This window comes from Aulonocara stuartgranti (genome assembly GCF_965226115.1).
Source record: "Aulonocara stuartgranti genome assembly, chromosome: 12".
Taxonomy (NCBI): Eukaryota; Metazoa; Chordata; class Actinopteri; order Cichliformes; family Cichlidae; genus Aulonocara; species Aulonocara stuartgranti.
The window spans coordinates 35,391,424-35,414,548 of NC_138948.1; the positions used below are offsets into that span (position 1 = coordinate 35,391,424).

The 23,125-nt window shown below is 42.3% G+C and overlaps 2 protein-coding genes across 2 annotated transcripts in view; one reads left to right on the top strand and one right to left on the bottom strand.

Annotated features, from left to right (window-relative positions):
• Positions 1-2,411: 2,411 nt before the first annotated feature.
• LOC309718862 (glutathione hydrolase 5 proenzyme-like) overlaps positions 2,412-23,125 on the bottom strand; it is an 88,699-nt gene continuing 67,985 nt past the window's right edge. The window contains exons 6-12 of the mRNA XM_082554471.1: positions 8,606-8,752; positions 8,341-8,471; positions 7,288-7,463; positions 7,030-7,121; positions 3,768-3,874; positions 3,487-3,597; positions 2,412-3,400 (exon numbers count right to left, since the gene is read on the bottom strand). Coding sequence (XP_082410597.1) covers positions 3,263-3,400; positions 3,487-3,597; positions 3,768-3,874; positions 7,030-7,121; positions 7,288-7,463; positions 8,341-8,471; positions 8,606-8,752 — 902 coding nt within the window. The 3' untranslated portion in view covers positions 2,412-3,262. The remainder of the gene's footprint in view (positions 3,401-3,486; positions 3,598-3,767; positions 3,875-7,029; positions 7,122-7,287; positions 7,464-8,340; positions 8,472-8,605; positions 8,753-23,125) is intronic.
• Positions 12,514-17,487, top strand: LOC309718866 (ribosomal biogenesis protein LAS1L-like). The gene has a single exon (XM_082554475.1). The coding sequence runs from the start codon at positions 12,706-12,708 to the stop codon at positions 14,161-14,163; it is 1,458 nt and encodes a 485-aa protein (XP_082410601.1). The 5' UTR covers positions 12,514-12,705; the 3' UTR covers positions 14,164-17,487.

Genomic DNA, 23,125 nt, shown 5'->3' on the forward strand with positions numbered 1-23,125 from the left:
CATTCTTTTCTATAAGCTTCTGCCGCTTCATAAAGTTTCCGACTTGTGATTTCCATAAGGGAAATTTGGATGCAATCCAACAATAAAAACAAGGCAGACATTAAAAACTGAAGAAAAGAATTTATTGTACACAAAGCTGACAGTTTCAAAACAAAACATATCCAGTTTAAGTCCAGGTTATCTATTCCTATCAGTAAAACACATAAAACAACTAAAAAGTTCAAGGTCAAATTTATTTATATAGCACATTTCCATTGATTACTGTGGATATATTTCTTGGAGCCTCTCGACAATGGTGAAGCCCAAACTTAAGAAGAACGACGCGAGCGATGTAGGCCTCGAAGCCTCTTCAGACTCTGGTCTGGTGTGCCCCCCCGCCTGCACTGGAAAAGGATGAATGCGAGCCGTCGAATAAAGCGTTACTAACCGCTATAACTAGCTTATGTTCAGAGATAAATTCCATCAAGTCTGAATTGTGCGCTACACGGGACACTCGCAGATTAGAGATTTCTACCACCATAAGAGGCGAGATATCATCCTTGAACCAGAGCATCCAGGCCTCAATTTCGGACATAAAAAGCGATGTGGCCAGGCATGATAACACTTTAACTGAACTGCAGGCCTGTGCCTCAAACCACTCTGACACCATCGCCACTCTCAAGGCCACTGTGGAGCGTTTGTCTACAGAGTTAAAGAAGTTAGATGAGAAATGTGAAGATCTTGAGGCACGCTCCAGGAGGAATAATGTAAGAATCGCGGGAATACCAGAGGGCACAGAGGGAGTTTGTTTCACAACTTTTGGCGGAGGCGCTACCTCTCCAGGAGAAGCTACTTATCGATCGAGCACATAGAGTGAATCGCCAACGTCCCAAACAAAGTGATCCTCCTCGGCCCATCATCTTGAGATTGCTCTACTACAGGGGTCGGCAAGCCTGGGCACACATGCCACGGCTGGGTTAACTGATAGCACGACCATAGCTGGACTGGCCAGCGGGCATTTATTTGCCCGGTGGGCCGATGTGATATTTAATTTTTATGGGCCGATGATTTTTTTTTTTTTTTTTTTGTAACGGTATAAACAATGAAAGGTGGTGGATTGGCCAGATGCTGGTCGATGTGTAAAAATAACTCAGGATATACAGGAGGAGGAGAGACCCAAGGCGGTGAACTGAACTTCAGGTAAGAAGTTATGAACTGCAGTCTATCTGGGTCAGATATAATCCAAGTTTAGATGTTGTTTATTTTCGTTGTGCTGACTTTTTACAGTCAGTTACAATCAATAGCGGTTTTAGATAAGGAGCGACACGGGCAGTTGCCCGGGGCGGCATCGTGGTGGGGGGCGGCATCACGGGCATCGGCAAAAAAAAATAAAAATTCTCGTACTCATGCTGCCCCGACGCCAGCCAGCGCATATTGGGAATGGTACAGGCACCGATCGGTTTTCTATCGCCCATTTGCTGGGAGTAAGGGCGCCCTTCGTTTGCGAGGTGCGCCTGCTGCTTGCGGCGCAGAGAGGAGAGGGCGGGGCAGCGGGGGATTTTCTGACCGGCTGGAGCAGCATCTAATAACCATCTCGCAAAGTAAAACAAAATAAAAACAAACCAACAAACACAAACACACCAGACATCATGATACAGATTTATAATTTGCGCCTGCTCGCTGCTGAAGTCAAAGTAAACTTTATTGTCATCTCCGCTACATACAGTCCAGTATATAGAGAGACGAGACGACAAGGCTCCAGTTACAGCAGTGCAAGTAAACAAACAATATATATAAGAAGAGTAAGAAAACAAATGTACACTTTAGGACCAGGGGTAAAGGGATCAATATATATCTTTCTACGTAGCACTCATAATTCTTATTCTCATGTATATCTCATGCACATATCTTTCTTTCTACATAGCACTTTAATTCTTATTGTCTGCACTGAAGCACCGCAGCAATTTCCTAATGTTGTAAACCTCAACATCTGGCAATAAACCCATTCTGATTCTGATTCTGAATAACAGTTTAAAATTTATAGTTTGATGATTTAAAGTCTCACACACAAGCCGTCGAAAGGGGAGGGGGGCCGGCTGCTTCCAAATAGAGCACATTTCATTTATAATGTTGTAAATCCAAGCCCATTATGTGTTCATGATTTGAATCCTGGGTTGTGTGAAATCTCAGAAATGCACCCTAGACAAAGTGAATCTGTGAACTAAGGTGTAGGTGTGTTAGATCATGTTGTGGTGATCCTTGGGTTGGGGGAAGGGTGTTCATATTGGAGTGCAAAATTAAAACCAATGGAAGATGGACAAGAAAAGTTCAAAGCCATCAGGTCCTCAGTTTAGAAAAAAGAGAAAAGAAGAGGAGGAGAAACGAGCAAAAGATGCAGGTAAGCAGATGTGTCATTGAATAATGGCAGGTCATCCTGAAACAATCAGAATCAGAATACTTTATTAATCATAAACAGACAGGAGCTCAGACAGATACTGAGGTAAAAAGAAAACATGCCTCACAAACTGCTTGTCAGATTAACTTTTACCCTGAGCACATCAGCAGAATTACCCACACTTTATAAGAGCAAAAACATAGCAGGATTAATGAAGCTCAAAATCTTAATATGAAAACTAAATATAAAAACATAATAATAAAAAACATTGGGTGGGGGCTGGGGGGTTAAACTACAAATCAATTGATAGATAACTTAGGTCTGCCCTAAAGTGTACCCTACTTTATCTCCCTTCTGGACTATCCAGTGGGCTAAAACCTACAAAGTAAACATGAATTTGATGAGACTTGAAAATATGAATTGTTTACTATAACCAAAGATTTCTGCAGTCAGTCTCAACCTGCTGGCCTGCTTTTTAGAAAGAATGCAGGTCAAAGAAACAGGCATGGGCTTCACATTTTGACCTGAAAGCTGTTTCCTTGTTTAGTCAATTCTATATGTATCAAAACCCAAAATAAACAAATATTTAGAAGGTCATATTGATTGTAAAAAAATTGAGGCGGATATCAACAGCAATCCCTACTTTTTAAAAAAATTACATTTCTAGTTTTTACAGTGCTATCTTTGCACATTTTTGCATGAAATTTGGGATTTAACTGATCTGATCGTTGCATTATGTTTTCAATATTACAAACTTTTTATACACATGAGCAAAGCATGAATGATCTATCAGTTAACAGACGAATATAGATTTACCAATGTTGTAGCTACAGCAGTGTCCATAACCTTAAGACCATGCTGTATAACTGACATCACTGACTCTTGGTCTCAGTAACCAGCAGCTTTGCCTTTTTTCCTTTCATCAGACCATGCAGAGATACAGCTGCCCGCCTTTTCCACAGCGTTAACTGTGTTGTAGAATTTTGCTATTTTATGTCCCAGAGCTTCAAGACCATCAACTACATCCTGCAGGGCAAAGAGGAGAGAGACTCAGATGGAACAAGAGAAGTAGAACTTATTAATTTATCATTTAAATACATTGAATAAATTACCTTTTCAAGCTTGGGTTCAGGTTTTACTTCACTTTTAGAGTCTACAAGAACAACAGGCGTAATAATTGCCTCCTTAAGGCTCTTTCCAAACCAAAGGTGGTTCATGAGCGCCTTGGAGAGAAAAAAAATGAGATGAGAAAGTGATGATTACAGGATAAATTAGGGTGAAGAATCTTGTTGCTATGATGCAAGCTTTAACAGCAAAGACCAGCATCAGTCCACATCAATTTATTTTATTTAATATGTAATGGCACCTTTGTGTGTTTACCATGCATACATACCGAGGCCACAGCCGGTGGAATCGTTTCAGAACCAGACCCTCCAATCACCAGCGTCTTCGATGGAGACTTCAGCACAGATGGGGCCATATTGGAGGGAGGCCGCTCCCCTGAGAAATACAACAAAGACCTTGAATGACAAAACTAGAAAACAGAAATCAGTCTGTACACACATATCTGTGCATAAATCATTTACACAAATGTTTCATACACGAATCAGTTACTGTATTTTCATGCAGTATTTTCATACCTGAATTTTTTATACTCTACAACAGGGGTGTCAAACTCCCGGCCTCGAAGGCCAGTGTCCTGCAGGTTTTAGATAAGACTCTGGGAGAACACACCTGAATCAAATGATTAGTTCATTACCAGGCTTCTGGAGAACTCCAAGACATGTTGGCTGTATCCCAATTCAGGGTCTGCAGCCTTAAAGTACGCATTTCAAGGCCGATTATGTTAAAGTGAATTGTTAAATGTTTGTCATTTTTATGCTTACCATCTCTACATTGTTTTAACTCTGTGATGAAAGAAATTATTTCTTCCCCCCTCCCCAGATTCTCGAGGTTCTGGGTGGGGGCTGTAGTGTTTTATCACAGGCACATCCTTGTGAAGGTCTGTTTGATGTTGGTAAACTTCCTCCCCTTTGTATGGCTTCACTTTGTTATCTAGGGTGAACCATGAATTGGGTGTGGGGGAGACTACCCTCTTTATGACCAAGGATGTTGCTCCTGCTTTTATGCTTTTATGACCCTTTTTGGTCAGCAGGAGAACACACACATACAGTGCCTTGTCTTTGTAACCAAGGGGGGTTATGAGGGGAGGTGTTTGTAAACTATTGTTTATTGTGTGAACGTTTTCAATAAAAGGCAGCGAGAGGAGGCCATCATCGGGGTCACTCGTAAGGAGATTCGAAGTGCGTTTCTGAGATACCGACGAGGCCTCCCTTGCAAGTAAATCGATTGATCGCTGTTGCCTTGTTTTTCTTTCACGGGAATAAGTCCTGGATACAGCAGGGTCTGAGTTTAGACCCAACAGATTACGTCACAGCGACGCGACGAAGGCTGTCCCAATTCAAAGGCTGCTCGAAATGCTGCCCTCAAATGCGTCCTTCATTTCCCTGAATTTTAAGGATGTGGCAGTGTAGACTTCGTGGCCCAACATATCCCATAATGCATAGCATGGCGGTGGGTGTCGATAATTTTGCCAAAAAAAAACAAAAAACGGCGGATGAGGGGCGCCCGAAGAGTAAACTTTAAGTAAGTACTGAATATTATGTCACTTATTTATGTGCAAATGTTTAATAACGAAGAACATTAAACATTACTGTTGGCCACATGTCGGCAAAGTTATGTGACATTAGTGACGTTTGTGCTAACTTGGTTTTAAAGCCTTTACTTTAAAATATACGCCGTTCAATAGCTGAGCTTAATCTTACAGAGAATGATCAAAGCTCATGTAGAAACAAACAAACAAATGAACAAAAAGGTTTCTCCTTCATTCCTGTCAAACAAAGCTGTATGAAACGTTTCCAGCTGTTAGTATCATGGTTGCTAGGCAACCTGGGCAGCGCGACGGAGGCTAGACCGTCCCATTTCACAAGCCTCGCACTTCCGGCCTCAGCGGTCTTTGATTACGCGGCCCTTGTGGACCGTTAAGGCTGCGTACTTTAAGGCTGCAGACCCTGAATTGGGATACAGCCGCTGAGGAGGTAATTTATCTGTGTTTGATCAAGGACACATGTAAAATCTGCAGGACACTGGCCCTCAAAGCCTGGAGTTCGACACCTGTGCTCTACAAACAAGTTTAGAATTGCATCCGCCCATGCTTATCAACAAATGATGAAAGTGCACACACAACAAGTGAGTTATCTCTACTGAATCTGTATCAAACTAAAGTGAAATGTCTTTCAAAGTGCAGCTATTACTGAGACTCTGTCAGTGTGTTAGATTAATGTTTGAATGATGCTATGTCCAAACTGAATTATACAGAACCTTGAACACACTTGAATCAATATTATAGATCTATATATAGATTCATCCATCGATTATCTTCAGCTTATCCTTCTCAGGGTTGCAGGGGTGGTGGAGCCAATCCTAGCTACCATAGGGCGAGAGGCAGGGTAAACCGAGGTCAGGTCGCTAGCCGGATGCAGCGCTAACACAGAGAGACACTCGCATTCACACCTATGGGCAATTTAGATTCACCAATTAGCCTAACCCTACTAACTGCATGTCTTTGGACTGTGGGAGGATGCTGCAGTACCCAGAGAGAACTCACACAAACATGGGGAGAACATGCAAGCTCCACACAAGTGGGATCAAACTCAGGGCCTTCTTGCTATAAGGCAGGGGTGTCAAACTCAAATACACAGTGGGCCAAAATTCAAAACTGGAACAAAGTCGCGGGCTAACATTAATATTTATTGAAATATATTTATTCCTCCAGATATAAGAATGAATCTTTTCTTATGGACTCAAACACGTTTTGCTGAAAAACTGAATATGGAACAAGCAAAGCTTAATACTAAACAATATATATATTAGCTGTATAATACCAGTAGGCCAGCTCTAATAGTAATTTGGTATGGCTTTGCGGGCCAAATGTAATTAGGCTCCGGGCCAAATTTGGCCCGCGGGCCAGAGTTTGACACCTATGCTATAAGGCAACACCGTGCCAGTGTGCTGTCCTCTATATAATTTTAAATGAATATAAATATCCATATACCGTCAAATCACAATGGTACATTTATATTATAAGGTTAACCCACTTCAGTAGAGAGAAACCCCCAACAATAAGAAGAGCCCCTTATGATCAAGTACTTGGTGACAGTGTGAAGGAAAAACTTCACACAACAACACGTTGACATGGAAACAGATTTTACTACAGCAGTAGTAAAACTGTGCCTGTTCTTGAACATTCAAACATTTTAGCAGGCTATGGTATTAAACAGAAAATGCAATTTTAGTCCAAATTCACATGATGTGTTTCAGTTTGGCAAAACATCGTGGAAATGATCAACAAGTTTAGTTTTTCCATGATCAACAAAATATGATGCATCACAATGAATTATGAAATGCCATTTTCTCCTCTCATTTCCTCAATGGCACTATTTTGCCATTATTAGAAATTACTTAAAGAAATATGTCCTGTCAGGAAAATAATTTCAGGAAAAAAATTAAACTCTTTGTGGTATTAGTTTTGAAATAATCCACCTTCCTCGTCTAATTACTTGTATTTCATAAAAAGCATCCTACTGATCTCTTACCAGGAGAGACGCTATCAGCTCTACCACAGAAGTCAGACAGCTGGTTGTTGAGAATGATTCCAGTGCTTGGAGAGAGGACCCCGGAGCCGAATCTGTAAACAAAAAAACTAAATTAACTACAAAGCCAAGACACTCTTTGTAGTATAGAAATAGTCTAAAAATAAGTTCCTCCACAATCTCTTAAATCTTCAGTTTCAAGAAAGAAAAATATCTGATAGCTGGTTTCTAGCAGTGAAACAGAATGATGCAGGTACTGACTCGTCGTTGATGCTGCTGGTGACAGACACAGCAGATCCATCTTCAGCCAGCACAGATACATGTGTGGTGCCGATGCTGTCCAGATACAAGTTGATGCCAGGATCACGAGTCTTGTCGCTGCTGATCAAGCTTCGTTTGCTGTCTGCAAAGCTATCCTGTGTCAGTTTCTTTGCCATCTGTGTGAAATACAGAGAATTAATAAAATGAATTAATGAAACTAAATAAATATGCACATTACAGAAAATACATTGCTGTCAAGAAATTTATAAAATTGGAGCCAAATGTTAACAGAATTTTGATCATTGATCCATCACTGATGTAAGATGAATGAATGAATGAATACTAGAGGTTATAATATTGGTTAGTGATCAAGCTCAACATATGACTGCCAAAGATAGAGTCTCTGAAATTCAGTCATCTGTGTGAACTACAGAGTATCTGAAAACATCACATTACACAAAATTATACTTATATTTAAATACTAAGATAATAATAACAATAATATATACATACTAAATTAAAGACAAATATTAAGCCAATTTAGGTTTATGTGCTTTTAAAACTTGTATTTATATGTATATGTTTTAAAAGCTACATCACTGCTCAGAATGATGCTGAAATGAAAATGCTGAGACTCAAAGAAATTCTTACAGCACTCTACTGGTTCTCTTCACCCTTAGTGCTTCTATAAGAACTTTAATTGTAAGTAGCAGCCAGGTACTGATAATCAAATGCCCCTGATTGATCATTAACAAAGGTGAACACTTCTGTAAAAGCACTTTGTTAACACATAGTCACAATCTCAACCCAACAAATTAACCTAAAGTCCAACTGTGCAAAACTCAGAGATATTACAAAAAAACCTCAACTCATTATCAGTGTGCATAAACTGACTGTGGTGGGGTGTAGTTTGTGGATGAGCTGCAGGCAAGGGGCGGTTTGTTTTGTGTTTTGTGATGTGGTATTGTTACTTTTAATTGTTTAGTCACTTAAATAGAATCATTCTTTATGCAACAAAGCAGGTGCAAATCTGTAGGATTTTGAGATACTTACTTCATCTGAGCTGAAGTTTGGATCGCTGATATTTGTCTTTAATTCATTGGCAAATTTTAAAGCTTCAATATAACGGTGATAAAACAAAATCTTTTCATCAGTCGTCTTAGGTTCTGATTCCATTTTGTATCCTAAAAATATTTTTAAAAAAAAATTTTTTTGGATTGAAAACATCAATTCTTAGTGTATCACATTTGTAAAGATTGATAAGGATCATTTTCCTATATGAATCAAACTCTACATGCTAGAAGCAACAATCAGGAACCTTTCATGATGTTGAGGATGAGGCTGAGGATGGCTCCTCCTGCAGGGGGCGGAGGGAAGTACAGTTTATACTCTCCCAAAGAAATATTCCACGCATCAGTCACTTTAGCTTCATACAATTCCAAGTCCTCCCGTGTGAGGTTTCCTCCTGAGCACGAACAGTGAAACAAATGATTCTGCTGAGTACAAATGAACACAATGAATTTCATAATCAAGACTTTGAATGGATCGAGACAGATCACAGTGTAGCCTGTGAGGGATCATGTTACAGTTTTCCAAAACCAATAGATTTTTGTAATTTGTAATTAGATCATTGTGCCTGGCAGACATAGAAAACGGTCAGAAAGAGAGCAGGATGAAACCCATCTGATAATACCTTCATTCTGTATGTCACTGGTTAAATTCTTTGCTATTGTTCCGTTGTAAAACACATCTGGTCCCTCGTTTGCGATCATCTCCAAAGTGTCAGCCAGTTTCTCAAATTTCACAGTATCACCGGTCTTAAGCAGGTTCCCATTTTTATCTAAATATAACTCCCTAAAAGACAAAGACAGTGAAATAAAGCTGAAACATTCATTGTTTGCTCTTTGTATTTTTGAAATCACATTGTGGGTGTTTTTCATACCGTAGTGACGTGTTACCAATGCGTGGGATGTGTTGACCTTGGTAGTGAGGAATAGGGAATCCTTCTCTGGCTAATTTGATGGTCGGCTGAAAGAGGTCGGCCCACGGCAACTTCCCATAAAGCCGGTGTGCCGCTTCATAACCTCGAATTTCCCCAGGAACCCCAATCCATTTGCTACCTGGTTAGATAGATAATGGATAGTCAGTGCTGGAAAGTCCCACATACATTTGCTCGTGTTTTGAGTAAACTGTAAGGTCCTGACCTTTAATGATCTGAGATGATGTCTGTTATAATTTGGTGCTTTGTAAATACTCTATTCTATTCTGCTCCATTTCAGAGGGAAATGTGTGTGTTTGTAACTGATTATGTTAGAGATAACATTTTGCATCTTACAGTTATTTTAAGTTTATTTCACTATATTTACACTATTTCTGGCTCAAAGAAGCATTTAGCATATCTTATATTTACTTTTCTTACTGTTTATGCAGCCTGTGTGCAGGAGTGTAGCACAGAACTCTGGGCCCCATAAATAAATAGTGTCTGTAGCCCCCTTTCTTTCCTTGATTCATCTTTCTCACACATATTCTAATGTCTAATTTCTTTATTTTTTAATGTCTGCCACAAGTGAACTGCTCCAACTACTCCCAGTTCTTATTGCTGTCCATCCCATACTCAAATGCTGTCAAAAGACGCTTCTTAACAGAGACTATGCTGATTCTACATATGGATCCACAGCTTCCCTTCAAAGTCAACACACTATAGACAATCAGGGAGTAATGCATGAAGGTCATTTGTACTCTGCTGACCAGTGGCGTGTCTAGAAAATTTTTGTTGGGGGGGCCAGGTAGGGGCACAGATTTGGAGAAGGGTGGCAGATTTAATTGGCAGATAATGTTTTAAAAAAAAATTCTACCAACCCTTAACCATAATTCAATAATCCTATAAACCTAATAACCAAATGCACTTTTAACTCTTATTAGAATGAGATTTTAACCACTACGGTGCAAAGTTTTTAGATACTGCGTTGATAAAGTACAAGAGATACAATCAGTGCTTTGTCAGTGTTTACTCAGCATTCAAGGACAGCAATATTTGCATAGTATTTTTACTGACATATAGTGCACATATGTTTTGGGCAAAAACATTTTTGAATATTAAAATACGAACATTTGTAGCAAACAATTGACAAATTAGCCATTCCAATGCAAAACTTTCTCTGCCTGTTAAAAAAAGAAGATAATCTTCTCACAAACTGGTGTTTGATTTTGAAACAGGAAAAAAGTGGAGAAACAACTGAAAAGACTAATATTTGAATAAAACCTGAAAGCAAGTAAATACTTTCTATGCTGCCTTATGGTAAACTTTGGTAATATTGATAAAGAACAACACTGGCTGATGATGAAATACATTCAGCTGGCATGGTGACACTGCCAGTATAACCTGCAGGGCTGGACTGGGACAGAAAATCGGGCATTTTGACTACAGACCGACCCACCAGGTATTAAAGCCATAAAGCCTTTGAATGAAAACAAACCCTGTTGTGACAGTGATGTACAGTCTTTTTGGTATATGTATGATTTCTATACATTTTACGTCAGATAAAAACTTTGGTTGTAAGATTTAGATAATTATTTAATAAAAGCTAGATATTTTAAATGAGAATAGGAAAGAAAAGTATTTCTTTGTGCCCCCTTTCCCTGTTAATGCCCTACCTGGCCCCCTGGCAAAACTTTGCTAGACCCGCCCCTGCACAGTTACCAGCTGTCAGCTACATAAAAAAGGATCCTGGTGGGTGGTCTTCACGTTTCCCTCTCACCAGATATCCAAACCGACATCATGACCAGCAGCTTTACAGCTGTGGCTCCAGCAAACATCAGCTGATACTAGAAATTAATATTAAATAAATTCTAACAACAGCCGATCAAGCTTAAACGTGCTGCTGTTGTTTAGCGCGACATCTGCTGGTTTCGTCTTTCTGGCGCAAAGTGGGCGATAAACAAACAAGAGAGAAAAGCCGATCAGCTGATCATCGATCAGTTTCATGATTGAAGTAGCAACAGGAGAGGGAGGATGAGAGAAGAGGCAGCTGTGCAGCGTAAAGACAGAATAAATCCAGCTTTGTGTCTTTTTCCATTCTAGCTGAAGTTCGGGACAAACTGCGTCTCTTCTCAGCTCAATACGAAACGTGTAATATTTTCTCTGATTGAGGGACCATTCCATTTTTTTAAGGAGCCGTTGGCAACTCTACTAACTAACCTTATGAATAAAATAAAGTTCACTATCAGTAACATCATAGCAACCGAACAGCTGTATAAAAACTCCAAGCTGGCTAGAACGCAGTATGAGTTATTGCAACTGACAGTAAAAAGTCAGCACAACGAAAATAAACTCCACCTAAACTTAGTTCATATCTGACCCAGATAGACTGCAGGTCATAACTTCTTACCTGAAGTTCAGTTCACCTGACACTCGGACTGGCGGCTGCCTCGGGGCTCTCCTCCTGCCTCCCCTTCCCTCATCCACCTGCTGCCTCTGTGGAAGCCCCGCCATAGCCACCACCAAACAACGGAGTTATTTCTACACATCGACCTGCATCTGGCCAATCCACCACCTCTCATTGTTCATGCCGTTACAAAAAAAATAAAAAATAAGTCAAATAAGCCCGATGGCCAGTCCAGCTATGTTAACCTGCAACCAAATCTGCAGCTCCATACAGCAATGTTACGACTTAGATTACATCTTATAACTCATAACTCTTATGTTAGCTGCCCTCTGTAGCATACTGTCTGAAATATTCCACGGCTGCAATAATTCTTTAAGTGTTATTTTTTCCTTGGTATTCTAATTTCGCCGAAGTTTACTAAACTCAACAAACTTAATATTACTTACCGGGACATTTATTCTGTCCTCATTTTCTTTCACCGAAAAATTGTTTCCTGCAGTGACGTCTTTCGTGCTTGGCTCTCCTACCTTTGCTAACGTGATGCACATAGCGCAGAAGCCGATGCTGCATTCACTTACACTCGGATATCTGAGCGTCACCGTGAAAGCATAATCGGACATTTGATATTTGATTGAATTTTATTGTTTTGCCTTTGGGGTGGCACCTGGGGTGGCCAGTCTGGTTGGGGGGGTGGCCTGTGCCCCCCCAGGCCACCCCGCTGGACACGCCATTGACCATAGCCAAAGAAAGCTCGTTTATGACCAGCATCATGTAAATAAGCGCTCTGTAGAACCATCGCTCCATCCTCCAATCCAGCAGGTGGCGTCAGCGTGCCCGCAGGGTGAACGTCAGCCACAAACGAAGCCGAAGAAAACGTTAGCGTCATTTCCTGGTTGCTGTGCGACAAGCAACTGTAAAACTCGAAGCTCTGAACGCGGTCCTCTGTCATATAAATCTGCGAGTGGTCTCTGCGTGAGGCGAGCGGCTTTTCCCGGTGAGTGAGAGATTGAGCGTGAGGTCCGGAGCGCGCACAATGAATAAAAAGGGCTCTGAGAAAACACGCCATGTGGTAGCCTGGCTTAACAAAGCGGAGTGGGATCAGGTTCGGGACTACCTTTACTCGATGGACTCCTCTCTGCAGAGGTTTGCGTTAGAGAGGATATCGGCTTGGAGGGCCAGGTGCGCTGATAGTTTTCCCGTGGCCGTGGACTGCACAGCAGACCTCGTGCGCTGCCAGGTGCGGGACCGGTCCGGACAGCTTACCGGAGATGACTTGACCCTGATGTACGGGACGGCCCTGGTAAGATTTGTTAATCTTATCACGGATCGCCAGCAGGGGAGAAAGGCCCAGCCGCTGAGGCAACTGGCTGGAAACTTGAACATCCCCGAGTGGGTGGTGGATCTGAGGCACGAAATCATGCGTGGGACTCTTCCTTCTTTGAAATGGTGCCGAAAGGGATGTAAGGTGGCCCTGGAGTGGCTCCAGCAGGAGTTTTGGTCCAGACAGCTGGGAGGAGGCCCCGATGAGCAGCTCGTTGCCAGGCAGAAAGAAGTGGATGCCTGCAGAAACGCTCGGGAGCTGCTGATCTCTTTTCAGAAGGACCAGTACCAAGCTTTTGATGATGGGTCTCCTGAAGACAAGGGGAAGAGCTTGTGGCAGGCCCCCTTAGCAGACATGAGTTCGTTGCTGGGTGAGATCAAGCAGTTTGCACTGGGGTCCAGGGAGCTGTTGATTGATGTGCTGCTGGAAGACGGTTTTCTTGTTCCTACCATGGAGCAGCTGGAAGCATTAGGCTGTGCAACATCTGACAGTGCCAGTCCCACTGAGCCCAGAGTCCCACAAACCTTCCTGCGCTTTTGGCTGCCCCTGCTAAAGATGCTTAACTCTTCGTCTTTCATTCACCTCTTCCTGGAGAAGCTCTTTGTGGAACTGAAGCTGCTCAGCAAAGAGCCCAACGGTCACAGGTGTTTCTATATTTCTGCATGGATTTCAGAAGTCTTCCTCTGCAACAACAACAAATTTGAATATCATTTTGAGACAAGGTTGCAGAAGAAAGCCAGAATGAAGGACAGGATTTTCATCGACCGCATCAAGCTGAGGTGGCAGCAGCTTCTCTCTGCATGTCTGGATGCCCCCTGCATCAGCACACCTCACCTGATCCAGCTAGTCCTGGATGACATGGAGCATCCCCCCCCTCAGGAAACCAGAGAGAAGCTGTTCCAGCTCTGCTCCATCTACACACAGACAGAGCGCTCAGAGGCCAGCACACCTCTGCAGCAGCAGCAGCCCATATATACTGTGAGTATGCTGCTGGACCAGATGCAACACTCCTCACCGATGGACTCGGAGAGAAGTGAGGACCGCAAATGGGCAGACGTGCAGGCTGAAAGAGCACTTGCCCTCAGACACGTAGCAGCATCCCCGGGGCCTCGGCTCCAGCCCGGCCAGCTGAGGGCCTCCTCTGGAGCAACAGCGAGCTCAACAAACTGAAATGTGGACTGAAGCTTTTTTAAGTTACTTGTGTTATTTTTGTTACTTGTGTTATTTTTTGTTTTATGTTAAATGGTAAATGTTTTATGTTAAGCACAAGATTGTTGTTGTTGTTGTCATTCCAGCCTCCGCTGACTCTTGTTGTGCTAGAAGCAGTTTTGAAGCAAAAATACAATATTCAGAAGACAAAATGTTGTGGAATTTTAACCATGAGCACAGTGCAGGTTCAGCAGTTGTGATTGTTTCTGTCCAGTCGAGCTCGTTAACTAAACATGTTGGCAGAAGCAGAAATAAAACTTTCAGAAGACAAAATGTTCTGATTTAAAGAAGGACCAAAGGAAGGAAAGCATAGGTTTTGATTAAGTCTGATAAACTAGAATTATAAGGTATTGTTACATTAAAAGGAGCAAAATGAAATAAAAAGGCTATATCAAAAACAGGTTATAACATAGGAAATGTGAGGTTTTAAAATGAAGTTAGTGTCAGCGTTTTAAGAGAGTGGTAAAATGATGAGTAACGTTGAAGAATATATATAAATACAAGTCTATAAGTCAAGAACATAATTAGGATAAGGCTTTTGATTAAAGAGTCCCAACTATGATAAGTTAGGGAGATGCAGGAAAAGGTGTTTTGTTTCCTTTGCAGAAGATCTCGGCGACCACAGGGGGTGAGGATCCTGGAGGCCCGAGGCCGGATGGACCACAAGAGAGGGTCAGAGCGAGGACACAATGTATTGCGACCTCTGGTGTACCAGAGGTCGAGAGAGGGAGTGTGGAGCAGGGAAATTATTTTACTGCTATTGTTAAATAATCGTCATCGTCACCATTGCATTAATAATATAATCTGCAGCATTGATATTGCATTCAGAGGTTTAAACAGTGTGTGTCTTTCAGAAAGACTAAGTTGCAGAAAGTTTGCATTAATGAAAGCAGAGTCTAAGTTATTCTGAGGAGCAGGTTAGACGAGGCTATTTGATGAGCCTCTGGTCTGGTGGAAGGTCAGAAGTGCAACGGGTGAGATGAGAGAGCATTTGAGGACGACATATACACACACACACTTAGTTAGAGAGAATCATTTATAGGTGAGAGGTTAGTTATGTTTACTCGCAACTGTGAAAGAGGAACAGTTTCTTGTTGTCTCGGCAAGAAAGAGGAAATACCTGGTGTGAATACGTATGAATGGACGGTGACTGGACGGACGAACTGAACTAAGGTTGGACCAACTGGACACTGAGGTAAAGACTGGACTAAGGCTAAGCACATGACTGATGACTGTTCTGTTTTAAGTTCATTTTCATGACATAGATTGGATCATGAGTGGGGAAAACTGAGCATTTTTAGTTTTGTACATTATTTTGACACATGAAATGTGTCAAAATAAAGGGGGGATTTAAGGTTTAAGTTGAAATGGGTTTAGGATCATTTTAGGACTTTTGGGGTGTTTGATGATTTAGATATGGTAAAACTGAGGCAGACATTGTTATTTTCATGTTTAAGTTGAAGGATTAAAATGAACTGAATCCTGGTTAGAAGATAAACTCTTTACACACATAAAGAGCATTTAGATTAAGTAAAGTTAATATAAAGGATAGAGCCCAGAACATGATATCTTGAACCAACTTTGAATAATTAAGGGAACATTAGATGAACACAGTAGATTAGTGAGGTGTACCAGAGAGAGGCTTTTTGTTTTCTATCCTTTACAGGAGAACATTCCAGTAACACAGCGACCACAGGGGTGGCAAGAATCTCCAGTTTCGCAAACAGGTCACATCTGGATTACACGCTGTGGACAGGGCGACCCCGGAGGCAAAGGTGGTGTGGCTGAAGGTGCTCAAACGCAAGTGGAAGGAGCCACGCTGGACTGGTCCATACGAGGTCGTTGCCAGGACAACTACAGCAGTCCAACTGAAAGGGAAGGGCGACACCTGGTATCACTGGTCGCAGTGTGCACCAGCACATGAGAGCTTGGTTGAGGAAGAGGCTTCAACCAACACAGGTGTCAACAAACAGAGGCAGAATAAACCCTCTCACCTGTGCAACAGGCCATTCAGTAGTCCACCTGGAAGGCTGAAGAAAGAAGAGCAGCAGCGGAGAAGGTCGTCACGCCATCAGAAAGGGGCAGTGATAAGTTAAAGGGTCCACAAAGAGGGGGGTTTCAGTCCAGAATCTAAAATCTATATAACAAGTCTAGAATACAAAGTTTATATAACATGATGCAAACAACCGAATCAGAGACACGTAATGGGAAGAAACGTATTAAAATGTTCCTTACAACTACATGTGTATTATATGCGATAATAGTAACCATGGCTCTGTTGTCTTTTGTCTGTATTTTGCAAGGCACTCCGGACCCCTTGTCTGAACACGGAGGCCAGTCCAGCCCAGCAGTTCCTGAGACTGTAGGTCCTAAAACAGGATCGCTAGAAAGACAAAAGCGCGAGGGGTCAGGTAAAGGTGATGAATGTCTCAGCAGAAATAATGGCATAGAGTTGAACTATGTTAAAGGGTCTACCAGCTCATTCATGTTAGATTTGTGTGACGTCATTAAATGCACAGGAGCCAGTAGTAGATGGAAAGTGTCAGACAACAGTGGGACCATTTATGCCAAAACAAGATAACTATGCATGTTTTAAGTTCTCTACTGATAATGAAAAGTACAAGGTGGGAGAGATCGATCCAACTTGGTGTGCCGTCACACTTCAGGGACGAACCACCAACAATGTAAGCGGCCCTAGCACGGTAATTGGAACCTGGGCAGGAAGTGGGCTCTATTATTATTGTGGGGAAAATACTCTGTTGGTTCATGTTCCTATAGGAAGCGTAGGGACATGTGCGATGGTGCGATTAGGAGCTCCACTCATGCTGATTGGGAATCAGGTAAAGGCTATTCCACAACGCAACACACGTACTCTAGCCGCCAGACGTCTGAGACATGTTTTGGTCAAAAGAGGGACCCAAGGTACACATGCTTATGATCCTCGCCTGAACTCGCCTAGGGGAGTTCCAGACGAATATAAGCTGGTGAATCCGATAGCTGCAGGATTTGAGAGTATATTCCTTTGGGTAACACCTAATAAGAATGTTGACCGCATTAACTATGTTCATTACAATCTGCTGAGACTTTCTAACCTAACCAGGGACGCCATGATGGGGTTCGCAGAACAATTGGGTCCAAGTTCTCTGATGGGAGTTCAAAATAGGATGGCGCTTGACATGTTATTGGCAGAGAGGGGAGGTGTGTGCTCGATGTTTGGAGATATGTGCTGCACGTATATCCCCAATAATACTGCCCCAGGTGGCTCAGTAACCTGAGCTCTGCAGGGCCTGAAAACTTTGTCTAAAACCATGCATGAGCACTCAGGGGCCTGTTCTTCGTACCGCGCTAAGTGAGTTAGCTGGATGAGATTGTTGACGATTTCGCGTGATCCTGGATCGTTCGGTTCCCCGAAGCCCATCCGGGACTTGCTGTCATAGCAACAGAGCCGTAAGCGTAAACCTGCTGGGGAGCAGGTTTACTTTATGTAAACAGGATTAGATCGCGGCCACGCAGGTATGTCCGCGTCATTCATACGAAAGCAACAGCGATATTCCACCACTGTTTCACCATAAATAAATAACATCAATGTAACTAAAGATAATGCAGCACTTGATCCTTTTATTGATTTCACACAGATACATACAGGTCATTCCCTAAAAAAGGGAAATGTACTATTAACATTCTATTACATGTATGTGATTATTACAGATGTAATTCATATTTCAGAGTAGTAATTGTAAATTACTTCGTGTAATCAAGATGAGAGACCACGGCTATAAAAGCGAAGGTGGATTTGGGAAGCCTGTCGCAGTCATATCCTGTCCGTTTACGCGAGCAACCCATTGCGGAAGGTGCAAGATTGATAAGGAGAGTCCTCAGAATTCAGCGTATATTGCGGGACAGACAGGATCCTTTAGCTCAGCGCGACAGTGTGCTCATAGAGAGATATCGATTTTCCCGTGAGGGTATTATTCACTTAACCAACTTGTTGACGAGGGGGTGCAGGACCACCACCTGTCTTTTTTTGCTCTGCCCTTTTCTTGGTTGCTGTTATGAACAAACAAACAGAGTATTCCAGGGTCTCTTTCCAAGAGACGACAAGCAATATAAGTGATAAATATTACCATTCTGTAGAATATTCTTATATTTCACTTTTACTTGTTCCCATGTTCTAGTGGGTCCTGTTGTGGCTCTAATGTGAAAGGGGATATAATATAACATATTATAATATAATGTAATGTAATATAATATTGGATAATATGGTGTGATATGATAAATCTACCCTACCGCCTACTGGTGTTGGCCAGAGGGGCCGATGGCGCAATATGGCAGCCTGGCTTCTGTCAGTCTGCCCCAGGGCAGCTGTGGCTACAACCGTAGCTGCCTCCACCAGTGTGTGAATGTGAGAGTGAATGAATAGTGGCATTGTAAAGCGCTTTGGGTGCCTTGAAAAGCGCTATATAAATCCACTCCATTATTATTGTTATTATTGAATTACTTACGAGTTTGATTTGTCAGCAACTTTCTGCCAGCCCTCTCTCCTTGCTTTTGCAGCCTTTGCAGTGTTCCCTTGCGTTTTAATTAAACTCTGAAACTCCTGAAATCCCTCACTCAAGAGTTCTTGCTCTGCTGCCGAAAAACACCGAGCGCGCTCCTTCGACATTTTCGCCGACCAATCAAAGGGTTGCCGATCAATGTTTCTACTATCGATGCGTAGCCCCTGTTGGGCCACCCAGTGATCTCACATTACTTCATCCAGCTATACTAATCGTCAACAACAGGTGTGTTCGGGGAACCGGAATAGCGAGCTCAGAGTTAGCGCGATGATTTGGTCTTGGATGTTTCATTTGATCTTGGATGTAGTAAGCGACGTACGAAGCACAGGGCCCAGGTATTGAAAACCCGCTGGCATCCTGGATGACATCTGTGGATGACATCTTATTACCTTAAAAGGCAAGTAATGAAGAAAGGAGAAGTTATATGTCAGTTTATAGTTATTAAAAGTATATGTGATGTACCCTTGTTTGCACGAATTGAACTTTTGTCCATCTGTCACCCTGTATTTTTGAACTGTATTGACGTAGGTGTGATATGTTATCCTATAAAACCAGAACCCAGTGTATTTTTGTCAGAGCAACCCATTCTGTATGCTGACGGTTGGTTGTTCTCCTGTGATAATAAAACTCATCGTTTGATTGCACTTTTCCGGAGCCTCCGTTGTTTTTTGTCTGGTCTGAAGTTGATCGATTTCGCAACAGTATGCACAAATATGACCCAAGATGGGACTCGCCAACCTGGATTGACTCAATAGGAGTTCCCAGGGGAGTTCCAGATGAGTATAAGTTAGTTAATCAGATAGCGGCCGGCTTTGAAAGTGTGTTTCTATGGATAACTCCGAATAAAAATGTCGATCGCATTAACTATGTCCATTATAATGTGTTGAGACTCTCTAATCTCACTAGGGACGCGGTAGAAGGCCTTGCGGAACAATTAGGCCCGACGTCGTTAATGGGAATCCAGAATCGAATGGCCCTGGACATGTTGTTGGCTGAGAAAGGTGGTGTCTGTGCCATGTTTGGGGACATGTGTTGCACGTTCATACCCAACAATACTGCACCAGACGGTACGGTTACTAGGGCGCTTGAGAGTCTGAAAATGTTATCTAAAACCATGCATGAGCAATCAGGTGTGAACACTGGACCGGGAGACTGGTTCACGTCTGTCTTTGGGCAATGGAAGAGTGTTGTTATGTCTGCCATGTTTTCTTTTGTTGTTTTTCTTGTCATATTGATGATTGGATGTTGTCTCATCCCTCTGGTCCGGCGGCTTTTAGTAAAGATGCTGGAGAGAGCCCTGAGCTCAGGCTCAGCAGGTTCAGCTGCGCCGGAGTCCATGATGCCTTTGAGGGAGATTGTAGGCTGGACGGAGGAGTGAGACAAATCCTGGTGTAAGTTGGGCTCGCAAGCGAGCCCAAGAGGAGGAGTTGTCAAGAAAAACATGTAATTTCACTGCCATTATTTCATTATTATTTCATTAGTCTGCATCACTTAGTATCAGTTGATCATCACCATTATCATGTATCATTTATCATTTAGTAAATCTGCTTAATCTTGTATTCCAGAGCACGCAGAATAAGACACATTCCTCTGTAATATTCTATTATGCAAAAACCACCAGCATCTCTGTGGCTCCAGGCGGCCCAAAGTAAAGTCAGATGAGGACAGCGACCTTTTGTTGGCCTGGACAGACAATCTCACAAACTGCACACTCGGACACACAATTGTTTAGACCAGATGTTTTCCCTCATCCATATCTGGGAACATAAAGCCTGAGAAAGTGTTAGGTTTCTGAGAAGCTGAGTTCTAGGAAATGTTCTGACGTCATATTAGGCTATAAAGCTTTCTGTAACGAGCAGAGAAGATCGAAGACCGGCTTCCCACACTGTATAACTGTGTGTGTTTAATAAATCACTTTTTGGACACTTCTGGGGACTCTGTCTGTGCTTATTTTTCCTTCCAAATAAAAAGAACCTTTACAAAAGAACTGTGCATTTCGTGTTGTTAAGACTGTTTCATCTGGGACCATTTTGCAATCTAACGCAAGCTTAATTAAGGATTCTGTTTGTTTTATTCCTTCTAAGCCCAAATGAATTTCTTGTGAATCTGTCTACTGTGAGCCTGGTGATTTTGTTACTGATGCCTGACTGCCAACTGTATAAAACAAAAAACTACACACAATATTCGAAGCACATAGCGCACAGTCGTAAATTCACCCTAATTTTGGTATGATCTGAGCTCAGGCACTGGGTGACTGAGCATAGCACTTACGCATGTGAGCGAGGGGGGAGAAACTGCTGCAGGAGAAGCGTAGACAGGCAGACAGAGGAGAGCTTAAGTTTGACCAGGTACCAAAGCAAATCATTCATACTGTACAAATAATGTAAATATGACGGTGTATCACAAAAGATTGATATCAAACTGATCACTTGACCCATATTACGTTACTTGCTCTTGGAGTGAATCAACAAATGGGGAAATGAAAATCCGAACAACAACAATGATGTTTTTTTAGAGAGTCTTAGCTTACATGTGTGTTTATTTCATATTTTCAGTTGTTTCCCTCCACGGCTAAACAAAGCACTGTAATCGGTTTCAGTTATGTACTGATGAACACAACAATTGACATAAGTGGCTTCTTTCAAAGAAAAAACTCAGGTAGATTTTATTTTATATATTATGCTTTGTATGTTGTTCAGTATATTTCTATGCAAAACAAGAGGAATTTCAATACACAGCAGAATATTCACAGCTGAAACCAGATATTTACATACACTTTAGGGAAAAAACATAAAAACATTTTTTTTTTTCTGTTAAACATCAATTTAGAGTGAACTTGCAACTAGAAGATCACTGGCTGCTCTCTGCCCAGCATGGAGGTCACTGCAAACTCTCGGTACCTCAGCAGAGCTGGCAATATCATCAAGGACTACTCTCACCCCAGCAACCAACTGTTTGAACTATTACCGTCAGGCCGACGGTACAGGTCACATAAAACCAGGACAAACAGATTCAGGGATAGCTTCTTTCCCAGAGCTATCACCGTAGTAAATAAGAACAAAAACAATTGAACCTATTCCATACCGTCACTGTCATTATATTATGCTGCTATTCATACTGTCATTATATTAATGCTGCTATCCTGTATATATTGTACAAACTATTGTTTGAGTACTTACGATTGTTTTTTTGTACTTTTTATATTTTACATTTATATTTATTATTGAAACTTGCACCAAGGGAGTGGCACTCCAATTTCGTTGTACTCTGTACAATGACAATAAAGGCTATTCTAACTTGTTTTGTTTTAGATAAATAAATATTGAAATATCTTTTGAATTAGTTAAATGTCAGAATATATAGAGAGAGAGAGCTGTCTATTATTTATCACTTTCATCAAATTTAGGAGTACATATACACTAAGTTTATTGTTAATTAAGAAGAAAACTGCAGATGATTGCATTCTGATCTTAAGCAGCCTCTGATAGGTTAGTAGAGTCGGATTTTTTAGTAGAGTCCTCTGTCCTCTGCTGGATGTGTTGGAGAACACTTTCAGCCCTCTGAGGACTGCATACCACTGCCTGAGCCAAGCCAATGTGCCACTAAGCTCCAGCCAGTGTCCACACTGCCAGAGGTCTCCACACATGCTGGTTCGGTGTCTGTCTCCGCTGAAGGGTCAGAGGAACCCGTTTGAGCTGTCTGTCTCGGCTGGAGGGCCCAAGGGGCCCATTCAGCCACCTGTCTATGCTGAAGGGTCAGAGACCTGTTCGGCCTCCTGTCTCCTTTATAGTCGAAAAAGATGTGCTCCTGGTGCACTGGCCATTGCTGCTACTCAAATCGAGCGTGGACCTGGACCTCCAGCAGGCCCCGGGGACCTACGTCACACCTTGCTCTTGTCTCCCTTACAGCTGAAAAAGGTCCATGCTTGTGCCCTGGCCCTTCTGAAATTCCCTCTCCATTTAGCCGAGGCAGTGAGTCGGCCTCCTGTCTCCCTTACGGTCGAAAAAGATGTGCTCCTGGGCGCACTGGCCCTGCTGCTACTCACATCGGGCATGGCCCTTGCCCTCCAGCAGGCCCCGGGGACCCACATCCTCCCCTGCTCTACTCCCCCACTAGCTTCTTCTCCTGCAGTTACCCTCCACCACATATCCAGCACATATCCAGCTAACCCTAACCCACTACAATTCGTCCTGATTGTAGCACAAGTGGAACCAATAAGCAGGATTCATTGGCAAGCAGACAACCAGTTCCAACTACTGGGAAGAACCAGTGCGATGCATTTTGTGGTACGCGTCGTGGTAGCTCCTGCTAGGATTTAGGACAGACCTGAGGCTGATGAGAAGGATCTGGGTGTTGCAGGGCCGTCC